Source organism: Parasteatoda tepidariorum, chromosome X2, assembly GCF_043381705.1.
Source record: "Parasteatoda tepidariorum isolate YZ-2023 chromosome X2, CAS_Ptep_4.0, whole genome shotgun sequence".
Lineage (NCBI taxonomy): Eukaryota > Metazoa > Arthropoda > Arachnida > Araneae > Theridiidae > Parasteatoda > Parasteatoda tepidariorum.
Genome location: NC_092215.1, coordinates 56,805,005 through 56,830,258, shown reverse-complemented (window position 1 = coordinate 56,830,258; position 25,254 = coordinate 56,805,005). Strand labels below are relative to the sequence as shown.

Here is a 25,254-nt window from a genome sequence, read left to right as displayed (position 1 = left end):
TAATCAAAACAAAGACAATCACGAATTAAGCTAGAAACTTCATAAACCTTACTGCAAACAACGAAAATCTTCTTGATTATGAGGATTAGGTAACTAAAAGTCTTTCAATATATAGTATACCATTTTTATCATGATGGAGAACTAAAACACTCATTGGTTATTTTAATTTTCAAACAGCAACAAATTACATTGAAACAGTTTTGATTCAAGTTTAAATCTCATCATAACCAAATCATGTTTTCTTTTTGTTCAAAATACTGCATCCATATTAAATATTATGTTTTGATCCATCTGTCAATCCCTAATCTTATTTAAAAAAAAACTCTTATTGAATGAAAAATAACATTTTCATTTCTTAATTTTTAACAGTATTATAATTAATATTGTTAAAAATTGTGTGCTACTGAACATGTTACTTTTAAGGTTGCACATTTGTATTGTATAAATTATGTAAATATTAAACTTATATAAATAAACATTTATGTAAACTTATAGTATTAATCAAGAGAACATTCTTCATTTTTCATGCTAGTATGCTTCTACTATACATAATACTGTATATAAGCATTGCATGTAAACTTGAAATGTTTTTCAATAAGATAGTCTAAGTAATCATTATATTTCATCTACTCTATATTTTCCTGTATTCATGTTGTATAGTCTCATCATTTAATGTCTTGAAATAATTTTAGGAATTGCTTCTGGATATTTTTATGTCTATAAAGTGCTAGCATACATTGCAATACAATATCGCTGCTTTCCGCTTCAATTCTTAAAATTAAATGAAAGCCAACGATGTTTTTGTAGTATTAGCGTTGAAAATTTACGTTAAGTATCACATTTACAAACACGTATTTTACTATGATTACTAATTCTATCAAAGAAACCTTATTTTTCATATTTAGTCTGATCCTATACGAGATAGCGTTACTGTCTTGTATAGGATCAGCTTAATGTCAATCATAATATCAAATCAATCATCTTTATGTATCTACTTTAATGTTCCCATATCTTCATGTTGTATTCACTTTATTTTATACATTTATACCACGCATTATCCATTGAATGCAATAATTGTTTCTTATCCCATGTTATATGTAAAATCATAATATAGCCGTATTGTAATTTTTACCTTCAAATAAAGTTTCTGGGTACAGCTGTTGGTTAATAGGGTCCAAAAGGATCGATTTCAGGGGAGTGAGTGGGTGTTATTATTATTATTGCAAAAATAATTATGCTGAGAAAATTTCGCCGAAAATTGATTTATTATATCAAGTTTTTAATGAGTGAAAGAAATTATTTTGTTTAAATTAGCAAAGTTTGAATGTGTTCAGCTTTTTCAGACTAGGACAATTCTATGTGTTAGTCTATGTGTCAATGTCAATGGTGATAACTCTATGTGTCAACGGTGATAATACGCAGTGCGAAAAAAACACCCTAAATAAATTTTGTTCTATTGATCGGTTAGTGAAGACAATATTTTAAGTTACGAAATGAGACACAAAACTGTCCTTTCCCTGACTAAAAATATCTTATCTTCAACCGATTTAGATTTCTGATCAACCCTCAAAATAAGGGGGAAGGTAGCAAGAATCTCAGAAAAGCGGTTGAAACTTTGAATCCCTTAACTTCTCACGTATTTCGCTATATCTCGAGAGCTTTTTAAACGAATTGAAAACTTTTTGCTGCCCAATTTTTGTTTATCAAACTATAATTCCTTGCAAGAAATAATTTTTACTAATTATTATGTTTTATTATTTAATAATAGTCTAAAACATTTTGAATTGTAAGGTATACTAATTTTACATCATTTTACAGAATGTAATTTTCTATGGCAAAATATGAAATTTGAGCATAATCGGTCGCTTAGTTCCTAAAAAATCGAATTTTAAATATGACTTTCATAATCTTTGATTTCTCCAGAACCATTCAACCAATATTGTCCTAGTACGTGAAAATCCGATCTTTAGATCAAAAGTTATTCAAGATGTTTTTTCTTGTGTACAGTACATAAAGCTCCATGTTTCTTTAAAATAATGGTTGTTGAAGAAAATGATGGAAACTTTAGATGCAAATAATTTTACATTTCTGATGGTTTTAAAATAAATGGTCTTAGACAGGTTTGAAAGATCTATATGATTTTTTCCTTCTATTTAATAATGTAATAAAAAATAAGGTTTTTCCTCACAATTTTATGAAAAATGAGCTGTCCTATAGAGATAATAAATTAAACAGAAAAATATATTAAATGAATTATGAAATAAAAAAAATTTATTTTTTTAAAGCTCTTTAAAAATTCCGAAACTTTTTTTAAATTCCAAATCTTGTTTTATTCCGAAACTTGAAGTGTTGATCGTAAAATGTAAAAGTTTTTCTGGAAATAATATTTGTATAATTTCTTACTGAATATAATTACGATTCATCAATATTAAATTCCTCCAAGTTTTTATACTGCAAAAATTTCTACTAAAAATATTTAACATAATTTTTTTTCCATTTAATTTGATCGAAAATATTGTTCGATCAAATTAAATAGAACCAATACTTTGAAATAGAAAATCCGCTGCCTTCCTTTCGACGACGGCTTAAAGTATAATTATATTGGGAAGAAAATGTATATTTAAGGAGAGCATAGATTTTCCTTCCTTTCTTTATTGAAGATATGGGCACCACTAAAAGATTTATTATGTATAATAAGTAGAGCCCAGATATTTTAAAATCTAAAAAACTCTATAAATGTTCTTAAGAAAGCCACAGTGCTGACATGAAGTATAATCAGTGGTAGACTGATCACGGGTTAGTTCCCTTGCCGTTAGGCTAACCGTGAGAGGCTCTCATGGTCTTCCTCTCCATGTAACGCAAATGTGAGCTAGTTCCATCAAAAAGTCAATCACGAAGACAAAATTTCTCCCAATACTTGATCCAGAAGTTTCCTTGTCTTCTGGATTGGGTTCAGAATTACAAGCCTAGATATTAAAATTGCATTAAGCGTTTTTTTTTTTTTTTTTTNTTATTTTTTTTTTTTTTTTTTTTTTTTTTTTTTTTTTTTTTTTTTTTTTGATAATCTGAAATGTAAATGAGCGTATCTTATCTGAAAATAAATTTCTAAATCTGGTGAAACTTCTTTCAACTTCCACTAATGTGATTGATGCGTACTTGAAAATAAGAAGAAAAAAAAGGTAAAGAAATTATAAAAAATGGAAAAAAGGAATTCCCCCAAAATCATAAAAAATGCTCGTAAAAGCAAATAATTTTCAATCTAAAAAAAAAACTGCTTTAAGAGGGGAAAAATGAACAAAAATGCAAAAAAAAAATTATAATTTGGAGTTTGTAATAAAACTTTGTAATATTTTTATGAGCTTCAGTATAGGGGGTCAAAATACTAGCCGGTAGCCAGTTAACATTGGTCTCTTTTTAAACATGTGGTCTCTTCTTCAAAAATTGGACATTAAAAAATACTGCTGATATTGTTAATTTAAGTAATTTCTTTCGAAGTATTTCTCAAATTATAGTAGGATAAAATGAGAAAATAAATATTTTAAGAAAAAAAAAGCACGAAACAAAGTAATTTCAGAATATTATGAAATATTCATAATAATTCTATCATTAAAAAAAAAACAATGCACATGAGGTACATTTTTGGCGAAAAATGTGGCGAGCGATTGGCAACTTGCAGGCAATTTTTTAATCGCCATTCGCTGTGTCTAGTCGCCGTGCGAACTGCGGAGGCCGTTAATTTTGCCCTATTCCCTCTAGTTTTTAAGTTCGTTGCCATATTAGCAAAAATTATTTAATAATATACTTAAATATTTGGGTACGCATTCGATTCATTATGTTAAAAAATCATACGCTACTTGAAATTAATAAAAAGAAAACAGAATTTTTGGTTTCAAATAAAATTTATTGCAACAATTAACTAAACATTCTAAGCGTGTTAAATATAATAATTGCTTCAACAATTAGTGATGCAAAAAATCAGCGTTTTGAAAGACTATAAAAACCTGTAGTTTCGGGGAATAAACCTAGTATTATTGAAAATGTTGGAAATTTTGATAGTTAGCAAACCCGACCTATTTCCAATATGAATTAAGAGATTAATGTCTGCTATATAACCGCTATAATATAAGAAAGTCATCTGAGCAGATTGATATACTTCAATTTAATTACAATAATTTTCAAAGAAAATTTTCTTTCGAAACTTTTCACTCAAAAAATGTTTCATTAACAGTCTATTTTAAATGTATTTCTAACGTTATAAATTAATTAAAACATTAATGAATATAATTAGATTGAAACTGAATGTCTTTCAGCTAAAAATATATATGTAACTAAAAAGTGAATTTCATATTTTTATAAATTGTTAACCAAAGATCATTTAGAAAAAGCGGAATGTAAATTTTTAAAACGTACTCACAAAGACTAAGTAAAAAGTTTATAAATTATTAATCATTATGCTTATTGCTAAAGGGCTTCTCCTACTTCTGCTAAGAAATACAATTGCCAATTTAAATAGTTGGAAAAAAAATATCAGTTCTTAAAATTTCTTTTCCAAAAGCGTGTTTTTTTTTTCACCAATTGACTTTATCAATAGCCTATACTAAAATGTTAAATTTAATACACGCTGAAAGTTCTTTGTACAATTTGAACGTTATGAAATTAAAACTATACATAAAAACTTCAAAAAAAAGTGCCTATGACAGTTATGAGCACTATACTGAAAAAATTTCAGTTAAACAATTTTAATTTTTCCATAAGCTACACTGAATGGCTTCCCAACAAAATTACAAATTAATTATAATATTTAAATTTTATTGCGGTGAAATCATTGCATTCGAATAAAAAAAACTTCATCGAATAGATATAAAATATCACAATAATTATGAAATTATGCATAAGGCATTATATTTTTATAATTTTCGGATCAAATGATTTGTAAGAAGTGATTCGAATGAAATGATTCTGATCACTATTTGGATCAAATATCTCAGATCACTGATTCGAAACAAATATTTCTGACCACTGATTCGAAACAAATGATTTGCAAGAAGTGATTCGAATCATGTGATTCAGGTATGATTCCCTTTCAGTGATTTGAATCACTGATACTATTTGCAATTTAATAATTTATACACTTAGTCCCTCCTTAAAAATAAGGCAATTTTTCAAAACTTTATCGAATAGAATTTTGGATATCAAAAAATAATTACGAAACTATGCATAAGCACTGAAAATGTTATTAATTGTTTTAAAAAATAAGAAACAGAGGTTTGAAAGAACTAATGCCATTAGAAAATTTCTGAAGTTTTGAATAGTCAAAGAAGAGGGGGGGGGGGCACGTGCTTCTTTACTCAATATTATCCACATGACCCAACCAGTTTGGTTTGGGTCGAGCCTAAATTTCAGACATTTGATGTCCGACAAAAAAATATTATTTTTGAATTTAGTTGCTTACTGGCTTAGATATTTGTAATTTCCAAAAATACATACGTTTAAGATATATTATGAACAATGCTATAAAAATTTGTCTAATGCTTCATTTTCTATGAATTTTTAACAAAGAACTATTCTAGAAAATAGGCTATCTAAAACGACAGTCAAATTTTTTTTTTATATTTTACCAATTTACAATATTGTAAAATGGTTTCAAAGCACAGAATTTTAAAAAAAATCCATTTTATGATAATTTTGGAAGATATCTTGGAAAATTTTGTAAATTTCCTAGTGGACATTGTTTCGTGTTTTCAAAGAGAAATGTCTGGTCTGTTATTTTCAGGCCTATCCATTTTTGAAATTACTCAGTACTTAAAAAATAATTAATACTACCACTTATGAAGATTGCATTCATGATTCAGTGGGCAGGAATAATCATTGATAAAAAAGCAGATTTAGTATTTAGGAATAATCATTAAAAAAAACAGATTCAATATGTTTTTTCTTACGGATTATTCCTACAATCTCGAGATGAACGATTACTCTTGATGATTTTTGGCTTTTCAAAAAGTGAATATTTTTTAAGTTGTTCGGCTTATAACGAAATTTTTAAGTTTGTGAATCTTTATTATTTGTTTGTTATACAAAGAAAGTCTATGAAACAGTTTTTGAGTTATGATAACTTAAATCTAAAAAGTTTGCACTCGGTAGTAAAAAAAAAAATTATGTAAAATTGTTACCTAATAATGATTTTTTAGTTTAAGATATCTATAGGTCTAAATTTTAATTCAATCTATTAAAACGTGTGCAAGATATGTGCAGGAATAAATGTTATTCACCAATAATGATAAATTTTAATTTATTTAATGATTTCAGTTTCAAAAATTCCCCGAATTTTAAAATCACCCAGTTTCTTTAACCATTTGTTTTATTTCTCTTGTAAATGTAAATTACCTAGGAATTTTTAACCGAAGATGTTAAGTAGTTATATAACTTATTAGTACTAAAAATTAAAAGCATAAAATTTCAAAAGCTACATTTTAGTTCAATGCATTCAGTATTTTTTTGTAAGATTAAGCCTACATATCTGAATCAAAAGTTAAATTAAAAGATTTTCAAGGAATTTCCTACATTTTTATAAGTTATTTTTATACAGAGCAGCTCTACTCTAAATATAAATTTTTAGAGTCATGATCAGAAATAAAATCAAAATGTTATACTAATTAGGACTCTCAAATTATTGGTGAAGTTTAAAAGCAAAAACCTAATTAATACCTGACGAGTTATTAACAAGGAAGATTAAAAACTTTTAAAATCTGATATCCGGAGTTAACTATAAGAGGGGTAAAGGCCGATTAGTAGAAATATTTTCCAGGCAAACGGCAAACAAGCTGGTTTTGAAATGTTTAATAGTGCCTTCTTTAAAGTTTCATATAACATGTTTTTATTTTGTTTAATTAGTAATTAATAAATCCCATTTTGTTAGTTCATTTTTGACAAAGATTCTAAAAATATTTATTACAGATTAGTGATTACTGAACACATTCTTTATTAATCCAAACAAAAATGTAATTGGATATTCAGTTAAATAACTTTATCAAATTTTTTTTTTCATATACGTAAATGGACAAATTATATTAAATAATAAAAAACATAAATATCATAAGTATTATTAAACATATCAGTAAGTTTGTATACTTATGTTTCTTATTGAATAACATGGTGAGGGGAAGAAACAGGAAATATTTCAGAAATTTTATTAACATCGAAAACTACAAAAGTTTATAAAAAGACTATTTTTATAATTAAAATTAAAATTAATTAATTTTTAAAAATCTCTTACGTGCTATCGTGCGACGTTTTATCTAGTCAGCTGAATAACTCATTAACATATTCATAATGGTATAGAATTTTTTGGAGTTCCAAAAATTTATTAAGATCAAATTCTTAGGACATCTATATAATTTAGAAGATTTTCGATTTTATAATTTAAAATTTAAACACATATTAATAAAGTCTTGCGCTAATTAGTATCAGAAAATTTGTAAGCATTTATATTTGCTAAGTTTTATACTGGAAAATAATTGAAATGTTTACATCGAATCAAAATGATTCTTTAAGAAATTCGAAGCGAAAATATATCCTTACCTTTGTATTCTTTTTCCCCATTGCTGCTTCTCTTTCCTATCTTCAGTAAACGTGACGTCACATTTTCTAAAGCGCCCCCTACACTTATCATTGATTGAGAACAGCAACAAAGGCTGTATTAAAGAGCCGCATAATTGGAATCATAAATTATGTCTGCATGGGTCGGATTTTATAGCAAACGGGAGTTCAAATGTATTTTTGCATCATATATTATATACCATTTCCAAAAATACGAATTTATTACGAAGTAACAAACAAAGCCTTCGAAAGGGTGAAGAAATTGGGGCATTTGCTCAGGGTCTCACTAAGAACGAAGTACAGTGGTCAGAACTTTGAAAACGCTGGCCAATACTCAAAAAATTAAATCGCTCATAAGTACTAATCATTAAAGTTTTTTAATCAATGCAAGTAAGAAGAATAAAGTAATTCATTAACACAATATTCTAATTATTATTATTGTATTATCCATGCAAAATGGTTAAAAGTTTCTTGCATCTGGATCGCGACTTTTTGTTATATTTTTCTATTTGGTGTTATTTCAGAAATAATAATACTTTTATTATTGATTTCTCATGTTTTTAGTAGTTTAAAACATCGATAATGTTTTTCTTGTTTCTTACATTGTCCCTGTAAATAATTTGAATACTTCAGTAGTTTAAAGATTTTATGAAAAATTGAATATTTCATAAAAAATTTTCTTGCAGGTGTTTTCAAGCTAACAAAATACTGGGCAGGAGTGATAACCACAATTTATTTTATTTTATAACCGTCGTTGAACAGCCGACCCAATTTCGGTTTTACGACTACTAATGTTCAACGAAGTAGCCTCGTAATTTTTAACCCAATCCAGAAGACAAGGGAACTCCAGGATCAAGTATTGGGAGATATTTTGCCTCCTTGGGGGACTTTTTGATGGAACTAACCCGCTTTAGCTTTACATGGAGAGGAAAACCACGAAGACGTCCCACGCCTAGCCTGATGGCAAGGGGACTCTAACCCATGAGATCCGTCTACCACTGAGGATATTTTACGTCAGCACTGTGGTCGGTGCTAACTGGGGGTGGAATTCGAATCAATCAGCCATCGCCGGGATTCAAACCCGGTTTATCTCATTGGGAGGCTCTATCTCATGAGCCACCACTGCTCGGTAACCACAGTTCGAAAAATATGGCGTCAGTAGTTAAATCAGGAGAGCGATCGAAGGATTGGTTCCCATAATATTAAAATCTCGTGAACTTTTTAAGCCAATCCATAAATTTTTGCTCACAATTATGAAACTCGTTTATCTAAAGATAATTCCATGTCAATGTTAGTAATTATTTATTTTATCTAATAATAGTCTAAAAATAATTTGAATTGTAAAGAGTGCAAATTTTTACACGCGTTTACAGAATGTAATTTTTTATTACAAAATACAAAATGTGAACGGAGTCGGTGGAATAGTTTCTAAAAAACAGAATTTTAAATATACGACTTTTTAAAATTCTAATTCTCAGGAACTATTCGACCCATTTCGTTCGCCTTTTTTATTCTGCAATAAAAAATTAAATTATTTAAAATAGTGTAAGAATTTGCATAATTTAAAAATTTTGTATCTGTAATTTAAAAAAAATTTCGTTAATAATTAATTAAGGTAATAAAGAGTAACAAATAATTATTTACTTGCATCCTTCGATAAACGATAGTTAAATGTTTCGATTAGCTTAGAAAGTTATACGCGCAAAAAGTAGAAACCGTTCTCTTGACCAAACTATCATATTTCCCTGATCCATTTTAATAACTTCATTAATAGGATAAAAGAGAGGAAAAACAGAGATGGAAAGAGATCCTACTAAAGAGATACAGTTAAAATATAAAATGGCGGAAGAAAAAAATAATAATTTTTAAATATCGTGTAGCAGCAAGGTCATTAATAATAGTTATTCATGATCTTGGAACTCCTTCAAAAATACAGGTCAACACATGAAATACGTATATGGATGATACAAGGACCTTTTGCCCAGCAATGTTTGGAGATGAATAAACGGTGTAGGTAGGTATTTTATTTACCTCGCACTAGAGCAGCACGATGGGCTATTGGCGACGGTCTGGGAAACATCCCTGAGGCTGATCCGAAGACATGCCATCACAATTTTGATCCTCTGCAGAGGGCACCCCCACTGTGGTATCCCGACGACGTGCATGCGAAGTCGAGCACTTTACGGTAGAACAGTTTGACGAGGACCGCGCACCCTCGATCCCTACGCAGACTGATCAAAGTGGTCACCCACCCGCTTATTGACCGCAGACAGTGATGCTTGGCTTCGATGGGAACCGTGTCTTTACTGTCAGTAAATTGCGGGACGAATAGACGGTGTAGTTCATGTTTTTTTAAAAAAATAGATCCGATGCTTTTTGAGCCAATATTTGAGCGCATGTTTAGTTTGTTCTATGCATGAAAATCCACATTGGCATACAATTTGGCATATTCCCCAGCTAATGCATTCAATTGTTTTTGAGGTTCGAAAATTAGAAAACCAATTATCTAAAGTAAAATATCATCTTTGTGAAAGGGATTATCTTAGAGTCTCAAATCCAAATTATCTTTATTATCCTTTCTCCGAACATCAAAATCACTTTCTCGAACTCCAAACAACTCATTGAATGCGTCAACGACCAGAAATTATGCAAAATTTCATTTCAAATTGGTTTGCCATACATAAGACAACCTAACCGAACATCTAAACATAGGCTCAAGGAACATCAAGGCAACGCCAAGAACCAAGAACTTCACTATTCATACATCGCTAACATTCTTAGACAGAAGGCTATAGGTTTGATATTTCTTCACCGCATGTTTCATTTGCCGACCTGGATTTTTGAAAGCGTCTCTACATCAAAAATAAAACCTCTTTATTAACTTTTGCTGTTGCATCATTTTCGTAAAAATTTGGAAATCTTTAATTTTTTTTAATCCTCTCTCATTTTATCTTTTAACCGTATCTTTATCTCTTGTAGGACGTTACCTCTGTCGGATTAATTCCTGCTTTTTATCATTTATCCTTAAGATGAAAGTATACCGTTGTGACACCTGTATAGGTTTTTAATAAAATTTTACCATTTGTGATTTTAAACGTTGTTTTCAATGAAATTCAGTATTTGCTGTCCTTCTTAAGATTTTTTTTGGGATAATAATGTTCCATTTTATTTATTTATTTATTTTTTTGATCAAAAAGTTTCCAGGGCTACCAGAATTCCCCTCGAACCTCCTTCATACAATCAGGCATTCTCATTTAGATTTAGCATTTGGTTATAAAAATTAGTGTACTATTTGTAATTGTGAATATATTGTGTGATTTGTTATGAAATAATACAAAATATAATTTAATTAGTATATTTTTAAAGCTCTTTATACGTGTGAGTTTAAAATGAAGCTCTAAAGTTATGTAAAACATTAAAAAAAAACTAGTTGTTTCAATTTCTTAAGATATTCATTAAACTTATTTTTCTTCCTAATTTTCGCTTTCTGATTTTTACTTTTTTATTTTCACTTATTTAAAAATGACTTATGAAGTGTCTTGGAACTATTGTTAAGCTAGATTGAATTATAAATTGTTTAAAAATTTAGTACTTCCAACTTGCCATTCCTTGTTTTAGCGTGGCTCTTTAATAATGTTTGGTGCCGCAACGAGTTTAGAAACTGCTACTTTAAAGTGCAACTTTTTCTTATTTTTATAACCGTTGTTGAACCGCCAACCGAATTTTCAGTTTACGGCTACTAATGTTCAACTCCGTAGACTTGTAATTTTGAATCCGATCCGGAAGGCAAGGGAACTCCTGGTTCAAGTGTAGGGAGAAATTTACCTTCGTGGAGAACTTTTTAATGGAACTAATTCGAAAAAACAAGCTTCGCCGGGATTCGAACCCTGTTCACATCATTGGGAGGCTAGCGCTCTATCCCCTGAGCCACGAATACAATAGTGAGTTCGAAGATAAACTGATGAAAACAAAAGGAGGAACGGTTGTTCTTTTTTTAAAAAAGGTACAAAATTAGTAACGCTTATTTGGAAATAAGGTATCAGATGATAGTTAAGCTCTTGATGAACACACCTGTCACGCATGGGTATGCTACATCGCATGGCAGGGGTGCTGTGATCACATTTGTGTAGAGTTCCTTTGAGTTCCGGAAGTGTGGTGTCTACTCTGTGTAGAGAGAAAGAAGGAGTGGTTGGCTGACTTGATCAACGCTACAAAAGGGCAACAATATCGGCTGTTATCTGAGACATCTAGCCAAAAGGGATAGGTCGAGACAGCGACACAATTTTCTCTCTACCTGCATATTGCAACAGGCACATTCATTTCACTGACAACAGTCGCCCAAAGACTTGAAGCAGGTAGTCTGCATGCTAGGCGCCCTGTAGCCTGCCTCCCTTTGACTGTCAACCACGAAAAGGACCGTTTAGCATGGTGGCGAGAACACCTGTCTTCGACAGAAGCTTATTGAGGGCGGACTCTCTTCAGCGATGAGTCGCGATACAGGCTGAACAGCATCTCGAAACTTATTCTCACCAGGAGAGAATCCGGGAGTCTATAGCGGCCCTCTAGCATTCCCAAAAAGAATTACTATGGTCGAGGTTTTCTGATGGTTTGGACAATAGAAGTACTCTGACATGTCAGCTGTACAGGACGAGATTCTATGTGAGACTTTTCTGAGGATAGTATGAACCAAATTTCATCATTATGGACGCTCGTCTACGCAGGGCTCTGATTTTAAACGAATATATCCAATCGGATGATATTCAACGATTGAAGTTGCATGCAATGTCCTTAGACCTTAATTACCTCGATCACGTATGGTACGTTCATGGATGCTCAATTGCAGATCGAAGACCAGCTTAAACCACAATCCTTGAGCTCCAGGGTGCCTTGGAGCAAAAGTGGGTGTGGTTGCCATAGGGATTGATAAGGACCCTGGTCTACGGTAATTTGTTTCATTTACTTTGTCAGTTTTTTTAATTGTAAAAGAAACACATTTGCCTCTTCAATTGCTTTCACCACTGTAATGACAAATTTTCAAATATTATTATAGACAAAGAAGAGGATTGAGATAGAGACCATAATATAGTAAGCATTCAATTTTGATTTTGATGGGATATCAACGTAGATTAGTTTTTTTTAAAAATAAAGTGGTAGCTTTTAAGAGAAGTTATTCATTTTTCTTAAATGTTCTATCACATTTTATTTATGAAGGCAATATTCATATCTAAAAAATTCATGTGATAACACATTGACGATTGAGGACCACAGTGACGATTGTCATATTGAAACCCTGAACAAAGTTTCTAATTACAAGACGCTATTTTAAGGACATTGATATCTTAAGGGTATTTTTCGCTATTTTTAAGGATTTTTACAAGGAATTTTCAGGTCGTGAGAATACGGGCTCAAGTGATTACTGGTTGTTTCAAAAGAGAGTAGTCAAAATAAAAAGGTAAATTAAGCATACGAATTGAATATAATATCTCTAAGAAACATGAGGTCGTAAACTATATTCAAAGCCGCTAGAGCTGCAAATTATAGGTAATATAGAAAGGCAATAAACAAAAATCATTTTAATTTCGCCGCTTTTCTTCAATTCACACATTTATGACCAATACTACAAAAGATGCTCAAAGTTTTTGCCTGATTTGTCATAACAGTATAGGTTTAAGATATATCTTGTATGTTTGGAGGATTCCATGCAGTGTAAATGAATCATCTTCTATAGTAATATTTATCGTGAATGTTTAATATGTGAAGAAATACAGTAAAAATAAAATAATACAGAATGTTTATTGCCCTTGCATACAAGTGTTTAGAAGTGAGAGACTATGTTCGTGAGAGACAGCATAATAAATTTCTATGACTATCAAAACATTTGTAAAATCAACGTGATATATGGTAAGTATAACACAAATGGAGCTATCTTTGATGAATTAATAAAAAAAAAACTACAAAAAATATGTAACTTTTATTATAAAATGAGAAAAATGATAGGCTTAAAATTTATAATGAAAGTTAAGAAATTGTAGTGGAATATAAAACAAGCATTGTGAGACCAGAAATGACACCAGTAAATGGTAAAGTTACCAACCAAGCTAAAATAATATTTTTGAACAATTTAAAATCAACATCATTTGTACTACGGGTCATCCCAACAAATACAATTGAGCCAACTTTGCAGTGAGTCGTACTGATTGGAATTCCTATTTTAGAAGCCAACAAGACAGTTGTTGTAGCTCCAATTTCAATAGTAAAGCCACTGTAAAATAAATAGATTAAATTATTAACAGGGGATAAAATACGACTTCTTTTATTTTTTGGTAAGACAGTTAGAACTTTAATGGAAATATTTATACTTTATAATCTTAACCATTTTTCATTAAAAATAGTCTTAGTGTAATGTGTAATAATTCTAACAACCTAAAGACTAGCTTTGCTTATATACTTGCATGAAAGCAGTTGTGCTAGCTTAAGATAATAAGTCATTTGCAAAATTAGCCATTTATATACTTTTATAATTAGATTTTTGAAGGCCGGGATAGCCTGGATGGCAGGGCGCTGGACTCACGTTTGTGAGAACTAGAGTTCGAATCTCGCCGGTCGAATATTCCCCGTGTAGTAAATGGTGACTGGTGCACTTTAAATTTGTCAGGTCACAAAATCCTTCATGTTTCCATACCAAATCAATGTGTCTGGGGGTACTGAATTGGAGATTGATCGTTGAACATTAGTAGTCTTAAAACCAAAAATTGAGTCGGCTGTTCAACGATGGTTATTAAAAAAAGCAACAACCTGCAATCAAACAAGCTTTGGTGTTTTGAACACTCGCCTTCCTTAAGTGCGATTCGTAAGGTTTGTTTCGATAGTATTTTTTCTTATTTAAATATTAATGGAGATCCATAGTTTGTTTATTTTTATAAGGATTCTGCAATGTACATTAAAGGTAGTTTTTACAAAACACTATGTATAAAATATTAAAGAGAGTCATTTACAAGACCATGTTTATATTTACGCATCAAGGTAGCCATCTTTGAAAATATGCTGATTCATTTAAGGAATAATTCATTTTTCATTCATCAAAGGTCATTTTTTGTACTGTCAACTTCGCTAGATTTTCTATGAAAATGTATAAGATAAGGAAAAATTTTGGTTTCCTACTAGTTGATTAAAAGAATAATCACAGTCTTAGTGCAATTTGTTTGACAATAATCCAAAATCAACATTTGCAGTCAATAATGGGGTGAAAAGAAAAAGCAATATTTGGGTCATTCTTACCTTAATGGAGTTATTTTTGTAAGATCTTGTCCCATAGTTTGAATGACTTTTCTTCCCATAACCCATAATCCGATACTAATTCCAAATCCACCGTAAATAAGCAACCACGCGGGTGTTGAGCCATTTGTATCTTTGGTATAAAGTAGCCACAGACTGATCAAGGGTGCAATAGCATTACTGAAAGAAATCTAGAATAAGTTTGAAGCTTACAACAACAGTAAAAATAGCGTTAATGTGACAAACATGGTTCATTAGGGGATATTTCCGTATCGTGATCTGTCGCGTCAATTACCATCGCAAGGTGCCAAATAGATTTTTTTTGGTTATTAGCGGGCACTTGGGTCTATTTCCAATTGGCCTCAGAAATGCTACCCAGTGAGCACCTATGGCCAAGCCACGGCGGTGGAGCAGCGTCGCCCACGTCACACAACCACAAACCCGTTTAAAGGGCGGGTCACATTCATACAATCACACAAAAGAAAGGACATAGAACACACAGAGAGAGAAAGAAACATCCATGTCCTGAGCGGGATTCGAACCCGCAACCATCAGCTCCGCAGTCAGGCGCGCTAACCACTCGGCCACCTGGTTGGCGCCAAATAGATTTTAAACTTGCAATTTTTGTAAAAAAAAAGGAAAAAAAACACGTAACAACAGGTGAACAAAACAATTTGCGTAGGGATGGCTGAGAGTTATACATTTCAAGTTGGTTCCGTTCTGAGTTTTTTTTTTTTTTTTTTTTTTAAAGTTTCTTTCGGGCCTCTGCCCGAAGTTGCCAAGATTTGGCAATTATTTTGCTACAGTTCACGATACGGAAATCTCCCTGTTCATTATGCATCATGTAGTACCGAAACGCTTTTATAAATATTCTGCTGATGAAGATGCACCGTGTCAAAACGCGTCTAGGTTTTAATAAATATACTATTTGTACTCTTAACATCATTACCTAATAGTATAAAATAAATAACTTGACAGAATATTTACCTAACATCATTTCCTCCATGTGCAAATGATCCGAAAATAGCTGTCATTATTTGCAAGCCTTTGAAAAGTTTTCTTACTTCAGGATGGTCGTCGTCTGTCAACTGTGTAAAATTGCATTATGGGTAGAGTTTCGTTAAATTGTGTTTATAGAGATGTGGGTTTTCCGGAAAATTTTAAAACAGATATTTCAAATACATTTTCAGGATAATTTTCTAAGCTTTTAAATCAACTGTAAAATTACTCTCATTCATTAGAGGTTATAAGTAAAGAAAACTGGAGTCATGAACACTGAATGTGATGCTTTTTAGAGTTCCTCCCATTCCTACAAGGGAAAAAATATTAACAACGCATAGAAATCGCGATTTGAAATTTTTTAATCGCGTTTAAATCTGAAAACTTAAAATATAATAATTCTTTATTAACTATTATGCAGTAATTAATGTTACAGTAATTAAAAAATATCACATTGGGCAACTAAATTGAATTTATCAGCATACGTAATTGATCTATGAATATCTAATGTGTACAAAATGGAAACAAATTATGTACAGAATTAATTGTATGTTTCTCAACAAAAAAAAATGAATATTGGTCAAAATATTCTGTTTATTAAACTGATCTATGAATATCTGAAATGGAAACACAAAATGTTCTAAAATAACTGCATATTTCTCTTCATAAAGTAAAATGAAAGCAAACTTCTTTTTTTTAAATTTCTGCTGACACATTTCAAGAAAAGATAAAAATGCGATATGGTAAATTTATAGAATGAAGAATTTGTGGTAAAAAAACAAACAAAATAATGCGATCTTGATTGCAGTTTTTTCTACTAACACTTTTCCAATAGTGTTAACACCAAGAGTAAATGATGTCCTAGTTTTCAAGGTCACACTCTCAGAACTGGTAAGAATAGGGTTAAATAAATTAGACTAAGAAACGATTCTATGTACCTTTGCTAGATCATGCTCAGAATCAGAATTTTAAAGATTGACATTGTCATCGCTAATCACATTACAGAATAGAATTTTTTTTTCATTCCTATCTAAAGCCATTCCATTTATAACTGTAGCAGCCTCACTATTTTGTTTATCAAATAAAAGAAATGGGTGATTCTTTTTCTGCTATTTAATTATGAATTTCCTCGTTATGAGTTGCAAATGAAGCTAGGACAAATCTCAAGTAAAACAAAATCAAACTGAATTTTATTTATAGGGATTGCAAAGTCAGAATTACAAAAACACAAATAGATAGAAAATATGAGAAATGCTAATATGTCCTATAAAAATGTACCAAAAAATATTGCCTATTTGACTTTTAAAATTTTCCGGAAAAGCAGTGGAAAATTTCCCTTCCCACATCTCTGTGCGTATATGTAATTAATAAAAACTATAACTGACCATTAAATTTTCATCTTTCGAAATAGGGTTTTCTAATGATATTTCTTCATGGGCTTGTTCAATAGGAACTAGAATATAGAGAAAAAAAACAATGTTCAAAATTAGGAACAAGAATATTGGCGGGCGGGGGGGGAGGAATAGGAAAAAGAATCATTCACAGAAAATAATTCAATCAAGATTTGAAATGCAATTACATTGAAAGTTAATATACATAAAAGTTTAAAATACATAAATATCATTTGCATCGTACAGAATAGTTAATTCAATAAAAACGAAATAATTAATGTATAAACATAGCGTAATAAGTAAACCAACATAAGCAATCAATAATTAAATTTATCGTAAAAAATTTAAAATCAAATTTAATTTTTTATAGTAAATGCAATTTAATAGAAAAGAACAACATCCCTCTTATAAATGGAAGAAATAGACCGAATAGACCTTATAGACCGAAGAAATATCTTTTCAATAAAAATTCAAATTGTGAAATTTTTTTTTTGGGATTTTTATTTTTAAAACTGACAAATCTAATAACTAGCGTGCGAGTTGCATTCCTTTTAAATGTTTTTAAGTATGCACTAATGATCTTCCTTATAAGCTAAATGAAACAAAATGAAAATTTAGCTATAATGAGATTGCTTCCATTAGAAAGCTTGAAGCAATATAGTAATAATCACATTTTTCAAAAAGCGACGTTTTGAATTAAGCTGTTTCTTTGTTCTGCTTCCAGAAACACAGAAAGAGCTCATTGCTTACATGGTGGTATTTCTCTAAAAGCACTCTCCTAAACAATGTGGTTTAGAGTTATATTGCCCCAAACAATTATAATTTACCTTGTTTCTTTTTATTGCCGACAATCAAAAATTGAATGATGACTCCAACAATGATACCAACAGCAGCGGAAATGACAACAGCCAACCATGGTGGCAATCTATCCAGATACAAAACTGTAAATAACAAATCAATCAATGCTAATATGAAGCAAAAATCTAAACTGTTGTCTGAGTCAAAATAAATAAAACAAAACTGTTACTAATAAAAATACTGTTACTCGTGTTTAGGGGCAATAAATCGTGACTTTCCCAACAATATGAAAACTGTGGTGTACTATCTCTCTGAATTTGATGTTGAACATCCCAAAGAATTTACTTTTTAATTAACACCAAATCGAGCTTTCATATATAATTTAACGGGTGTAGTTAACTCTTATAATGGAAGAAGTTTACATGCATTCACTGGAGCGCGCATTCTCTGGGCATTGCAATTTTGATCTTCTGCAGAGAGGATGGCTCCCCTGCCTTGCAGTCAGACGACCTGTGCGCGAAGTCGAGCACTTTACGGTAGAGCAGTTTAACGAGGACCGATGCTGTGCACCCTCGGTCCCTACGCAGGTTGATCAAAGTGGTCACCCACCCGCTTACTGATCACAGCCAGTGATGCTTGACTTCGGTGTTCTACTGGGAACCGTGTCTTTACGATCAGTCAGTCCACTGCGGTACCAATAAGGAAGGTTAAATTATTTTCTAACCGTTTACATATATATTAAAAAATTAGCTTGGTTTATGAGTGGTACTTCTGGTAACTTCCCCGTTAATCGTATAATTTGCTAAATGGTTTGCATATGATATTTAAATACATTTTATTTGAAAAGATACCTGGAGAACCATCAAGAACGATTGAGAGAACATTGATGAAGACAGAAATAATATAAATGAAGGCCACACCAACTTGGCTAGGCTTATCCTGAAATAAGAATTTATTAATGTAGCAATTAAGAGTTGATTCACAATTCAATGAAATACAAGTACTTAATTAAATGCTAAATACCGATCATGATTTATGAAATTGAAATAAAACGCTATTTTCAGACCGTTCTTTTGGCAGACGTTATAGCCAAACGATACGAACTGAAAGAAATGATCCCAACAGTTTCCGGTCGAAAATTTTACATATTTCGCTAAATCTCGCAAACTAATTGTAACAATTATAAAAATCTGCGTAACCATCTAAAAAAATGACTTGTATACATGAAGATAATTTTGCAAAAAATATTATTTATGAATCTTTTATTTATATTAATAATAATTGAATTTTTTTTTTAAATATCCTCTTAGCCGTTTGAAGCAGATGGAACACCGGGGTCCTTTTTATACTTCTTTTTTTAACGCTCTAATTACAAAAGAAAAAATATATTTTGGTATTTTTTAATGATAAAAAGCAGTCTAAAAATCTCTTAGATTATTGGAATTAATTTTTATTGACATATAAAATCTTAAAAAAGGAGTTTCAAATTTTTTTCAGTCATATTCAAAAATTAATCAATAATTTATTTTGTAAATTAAAGAAATTTCAATAACGAATAACTATTTATGTTAGATCAAAATTATTGTAAATAAGAGCAAATTTGTAAAATTATTGTTTGGAAGTGAGCCGTGAATGGAAGATTTTACCTCTAGAGCAGAAAAAAACATCGGTATTTCATGCAGTATTTTATAACCATAAATTATTAAAATGCTAAATATTCTATTTTTTACTTATTTTGACCTAAATTATTAAAAAATGATAAAAAAAAATTATGAAAGTATGTGTAATTAAAATTCTGTGTCAAAGGCATAAGTCATTTAATTTTAAATTTCAAAATTTAAAATTTGAATTAAATCTATTGAACAAATCTTCAAAATCTTCATACTTCACATTTTGAATCAAATTAATATTTTTGCTTAAAGTTTACATTTTATCATTTAAAATTTTCATTCAAAAAACTTTATAATTTTTCAATGCATCAAAAGTACTTCGGGATTTTTCTTGTTTTGAAATTCAAAATATTTTCAGTAGTCATTAAATTAAATAAACAAAAAATAAAAAAAAATTTGAATTTTAAATTTACATGAATTACATTCAGATGAAGGATTTTTATTTATTAATGATTTTCAGTTAGTTCCAAAGATATTGTGAAGCATACAGAAAATAAAAATAACAATTATAAAGTAACTTAGAGCCCAAATGTTTTAGCCATTTAATGGCGTTCAAAAGTTTAATTCCGTTGGAGAAAAAAAGCTATATTTTTTGCATAGAAAATGTGTGTCTGTGACTTTATAATTTAACCCTTTACAAGGCCGTGATAAGTATCTCCAATTTTACAGATGCTTTATTTAGAATATTTGGCTAGGAAAAAGAGAATCACTTTTAAGGGAAGGGGGGACTGATATCATATTGAAAATATATTGTTTGCCTGGTGTTGTATCTTGTAAGCACTTCTGATTTCACCGGCAATCAAACATGTTTTCATGTTTCAATCCCGCTTTCCCTGTAGTCAAAAGCTATATTTTGATACTTTGAAACGTTATATTTTGGGATTTTTTGTGTGCTTAAAATATTAGTTTTTGACCAATGATAAGTATACTTTTTTTAATTTATTTTTGACAAAATTTTTAAAAATATATAATTAAGGCAGTGATTACGAAGCACATTAGGTGTAACTTTACGATATAATAACGAATAGTTTTTGTCATCTACATTCAATAAAAATTGTTATAAAGGTAAAAAAGAAGTCATTTAAGTTTTTATTATTTATTTTTACTACAGTTATTGCAGAGAGGCCAAATTGCTCCGATTTTTAAAAAAATATTTTCTAGTGGTAACGAAATTTAAGTTATTTTTAGTTTAGTATTTGTCATTTTAAGTAATTTTTCCACCTCCAAATATTAAAAACTCGAAGTGTGACATGAAATTCAACTTTATTGCATTTATCTCGTGGTTGCTCTTATAAAGAGTAGGAGTAATTATCCGTATTCTGGAAATTTTACTTTTTAATTCACTACCAATTTATTGAAACTTTTGCAGAAAGCGGAACAATTGGTATCCCTGCAATTGTATTTTTAGTATTATTTTATTACAAATGCTATGAATATCCTTATTAGAAAACAATTAAAGGAGAAAAAAAATATCTTCATCCAGCCTTTCTTTATGCTACAAATATTAAGAAGTTCTTAAATAAAATTTATGAGACTTTTTACATTTTGCTCGAATTTTTGTTAAGGTATTAAAGAATTTTCTACAAAAAATTAAATCAAAGCTATCTTTATTATATTTTTTATGTTATTATATTTATTATCTATCTTTATATTGATTATGTCAGTCGACTACGGAGATCATACCTGTTATATAACTTCTTACTTTGCTTAAGATGAACTTTCGAATGAGTAGAAAAATTATTACAGAGACAACACCAGAGAGAACAGGAGACAAAAACCAAGAGGAAACTAAAAAGAAAAAGATTTTACTAGCAGAGAAAACTAATACTGCCGTGCAATACAAAAATCAACTTAAAGGACAAAAAATTTAAATTTTAATGTATTTATAATTTTTATATGACAAGCTACATATCACAAAAAGATTACTTTTTCAAAAAAAAAATTTTTTTTTTCTTTTTTGCTAGTTATCTGAAATTCTATTTTAGCGTTGATAGCATTCATAAAGGAAATAACTATTTTAAATTTTGAGTTAAAAAGTTTATCAGCGAATTTTTCCTTAAAATATAACAATGTGCATAATGTTATAGACATGCAGTCCCTGGCCAAATTATTAGACGCACTGTAGTTTTTTACTATTAATTGCGTGTTTTGAACGAATTAATATGCAATACTTTTATAATGAGACATACACCGAAGAGCCATTACATTATGACCACCCTTCATCTATAACAATGGGATCTCCCAGGTTTTCATGGTTTCTGGCCCAGGAACAGTGTTTTCATGGGGCACATTAGGACCCATAATCCTCATAGAACAATCCCTGACGTCTGTAAGCTACTTGAACATAGTTGCAGACCAGGTTCACCCATTCATGGCAACAGTTTTTCCTGCGGGGGATGGTGTTTACCAACAGGATAATGCACCATGTCATAAGGGTCGAATCGTCATGGATTGGTTCGAGGAACATTCCAGTGACTTTCAAGTCATGTCTTGGCCCCCAAATTCACCTGACCTTAATCCAATAGAGCATTTGTGGTCCTACTTGGAAAACCAAATTCGTGCTGCCACGCTACCCCCTCGCAATGTGAGGGAATTGCAGGACCAGTTGGTGAGCGCTTGGTACCAGATACCTCAGACTACCTATCTGCACCTTGTAGAATCAATGCCAAGGCGGGTGCTAGCAGTTTTGAGAGCTAAAGGTGGTCCTACATGTTATTAGCAGGGTGGTCATAATGTAATGGCTCCTTGGTGTACACGTAATGGGTTTTTATTCAGGAGATTTTAATATACTTTCTATCTGTATTTATTTTTAATGTTATGTATTACAATATTAACCAATTGATACACGAACGTAAACAAGTGCAAACCGGTTTCTGTCGCATTCTCGCATGCGTTAGTTGCGGACTTGTTTGTGTGGCTTTACGCCCTGCGTTTCTTTGTTTCGCAGTTTTATACTACGCAGTTATTTGCTTGTTTTGTGTGCAGTGTTTAAATAATCAATAGGGACATTTTCATCATGGGTAAAAAAAGGCAATCTTTCACCATGTAAAAAAGCCCTCGTGAATGCTAAAATATTTTCAAACCGTGAAATATCACGAAAATTGAAGGTTTCTGAAGTAGTACATAAAGTGAGTCAGGTGACGAATTGAGCCTGAAACGAAAGAAAGTCTTATAGTGCGTCGACAAAGTGAAGAATATAAATATTGAAGAGAAACGATGTAGCAACACTTTTTCAGAGTTATAAATAAACCCCTAACTGACCAATGTCACCATGCGACGCACATGATGACTTATTATTTTGTCACACTTATGGTTGTCATTTAAATTAATTGTAACTTATTATATAATAATAGTTAATATTACTATTAACGATTAGATGCAAACTTGAAATATTTTGAATGTAGTGAATATAATATAGAATGAAATATAATGAACTATTAAGTGTTAAAGTAAGAGAATTTTAGAACTGATAAACAAGTTCACGCGAGAGCATTTTATCTGAAGTTTGCTAAGATGAATGCTTCTAGGACGAAAAAAAGCACGATTTTTATTTGCATCTATCGTCAAATGCTTTTTTTTTTAAATTTTCTTAATGACCGCCGTTGAACAGCCGACCCAATTTTTGGGTTTACGACTACTAATGCTCATCGCCGTTGCCTTGTAATTTTGAACCAATCCAGAAGACAAGGAAACTCCTGGATCAGTACCCCCAGAGGTATTGATTTGTTATGGGAACGTGGAGGACTTTGAGACTCGACAGATTTAACGTGCATCAGTCACCATTTACTACACGGGGAGTCTTCGACCGGCGGGGACCGAACCCACGAATTCTTGGACATGTGCCTGGCACCCCACCGACCAGGCTATCCCGGCCTAGTAGCGACAATTTATCAGAATTATTGTTGCACCGCACCTGTGGACCTACTACAAGGGGAGTATTAGTTGATTATAGCAGTAAATTGAAATCATTTGTCATAATTGGATGTTAATCTGTCGTCAAATGTTTGTTGTTTATAGCGAGTAGCACAAACGCCTGTGAACAATATTTTCATGAAAAGCGTGTACTAATATTAGATGTAAGGCTCATGAAGACCAAGCAAATGTCATTATCTCCGTAGAATTCATCGATGGTGCTGATAAAATTATTCGAAATGATCAAGGAGTTTTGTAACATCTATAATAAAACGCATTCTTCTTGGCTTGAATTTGCATTTACTTTTAATGCTCTCGTGTGAACAGGAAATGTGGTGTTCTTCTCATGCCTTCCTTTACAACCCTAAATCATGCTTGACGCTATAACACTTGTTGACGATTCACGTAGGTAATCCTTATGCAATGAGCCGCGATGGCTCAGCGGTTAAGGCACTAAACAACATCCAGCTTCAGATCAATGGGTACCAGCTTGTCAAGGAAGTAAAGGCAGCAATTCTGACCACATTGACATAAATTATGACGTTGTGCACGAAATTGTAGAGCCTCTATCATCTTCCTTTCTCACGACGGGCTGTTGTGGGAATGAAAATCCCCTTACAATGGCTGTCTAGACTCGATGATTTATTTCTTTATTAAATACAACGTGTTTGATTAATGATAATAGATTCAAAACGAGATAGATTAAACTTACCTATGAAGCCTAAGGTTTTCCATTGAATACCTCTAAATCCTTTAACCACTAGAGTAAATCCTAGAACTGCTCCTACAATACTGTGAGTACCAGAAATAGGAAGACGTAGCAATGTTGCTATTATATTCCATGTAGCGCTTCCTGCAAACATTTTTCATATAGAAAAATAATTTGGTATACACGGATTTCATCACTATCTGTACTTTTTTTTTAATGGATACAATATCATTATTTAATAAATTTGATCACCTCGGCAGGAATCTTTTGTTGGAATGCTGGATAATCTTTCTTACCAGTGATGCGACACATTTCGATAGCTTTTTTTCATTGCTGAAATATTAGTTTACGAACCCCTCTACTTCTTCACTTCATTTTTGAAAATAAACTTAAAACGAAGCAATTGAAGGTCATTCTGTAATTATAGATTTGCTGTTGTTGTTGTTCATTTACGTCGCACTAGAGCTGCACAATGGGCTATTGGTGCAGGGCTAAAGAGAATACAAGGGCTAGTTCACTCCGCTCTTAGAGCTGAAGCTACGATTTCCCTCCTCATGACGTCACTGTGTCCACAGATTCCGGAGATCGCAAGCAAAGATATGATAGCTTTGCATCTTTCTCTTTGTAAAAATAAGTTAGACTTTTTCTGGTTATTAGCCTTCAAACTTTACGTAATTAACACATTATTTCCGTTCATAAACATAGTTTAAAAAAAACTTTCTTGGTTATTATATTTAAAAAATACTATTTTAAACTTATAAAAATGTTTTGCTAGTTGGTGAAAATGACACGATAAATACTTTATTTTAAAAAGTTCAGTTTTAACTTTAACTATTAAGAAAAATGAAGGCATATATCGACACTTTTTTTATCTACATATTCTTTTATAAAGATAAGTTAAGTT

General features: G+C 31.0%; 2 protein-coding genes across 5 annotated transcripts in view; both read right to left on the bottom strand.

The window, feature by feature from the left end:
* The window catches only part of LOC107453380 (putative polypeptide N-acetylgalactosaminyltransferase 10), a 39,909-nt gene extending 32,242 nt beyond the window's left edge, over positions 1–7,667 (bottom strand). The window contains exon 1 of one of the 4 annotated variants that reach the window (XM_016070199.3): positions 7,579–7,667. Coding sequence is in view for 1 of the 4 variants with exons in the window: in XM_071188369.1 (XP_071044470.1) it covers positions 7,579–7,599 (21 nt within the window). In the remaining 3 variants the exon portion in view is untranslated. Of the gene's footprint in view, positions 1–7,273; positions 7,536–7,578 lie in introns of those variants that run through there. The other 3 variants (XM_071188371.1, XM_071188369.1, XM_016070200.3) reach the window with 3 other exon arrangements.
* A 5,703-nt stretch (positions 7,668–13,370) lies between these two features.
* LOC107453365 (sodium-dependent phosphate transporter 1-A) overlaps positions 13,371–25,254 on the bottom strand; it is a 20,091-nt gene continuing 8,207 nt past the window's right edge. Inside the window, exons 3-10 of the mRNA XM_016070174.4 lie at positions 24,354–24,494; positions 21,432–21,517; positions 18,911–18,998; positions 18,089–18,202; positions 17,256–17,323; positions 15,859–15,959; positions 14,875–15,051; positions 13,371–13,858 (exon numbers count right to left, since the gene is read on the bottom strand). Coding sequence (XP_015925660.2) covers positions 13,615–13,858; positions 14,875–15,051; positions 15,859–15,959; positions 17,256–17,323; positions 18,089–18,202; positions 18,911–18,998; positions 21,432–21,517; positions 24,354–24,494 — 1,019 coding nt within the window. The 3' untranslated portion in view covers positions 13,371–13,614. The remainder of the gene's footprint in view (positions 13,859–14,874; positions 15,052–15,858; positions 15,960–17,255; positions 17,324–18,088; positions 18,203–18,910; positions 18,999–21,431; positions 21,518–24,353; positions 24,495–25,254) is intronic.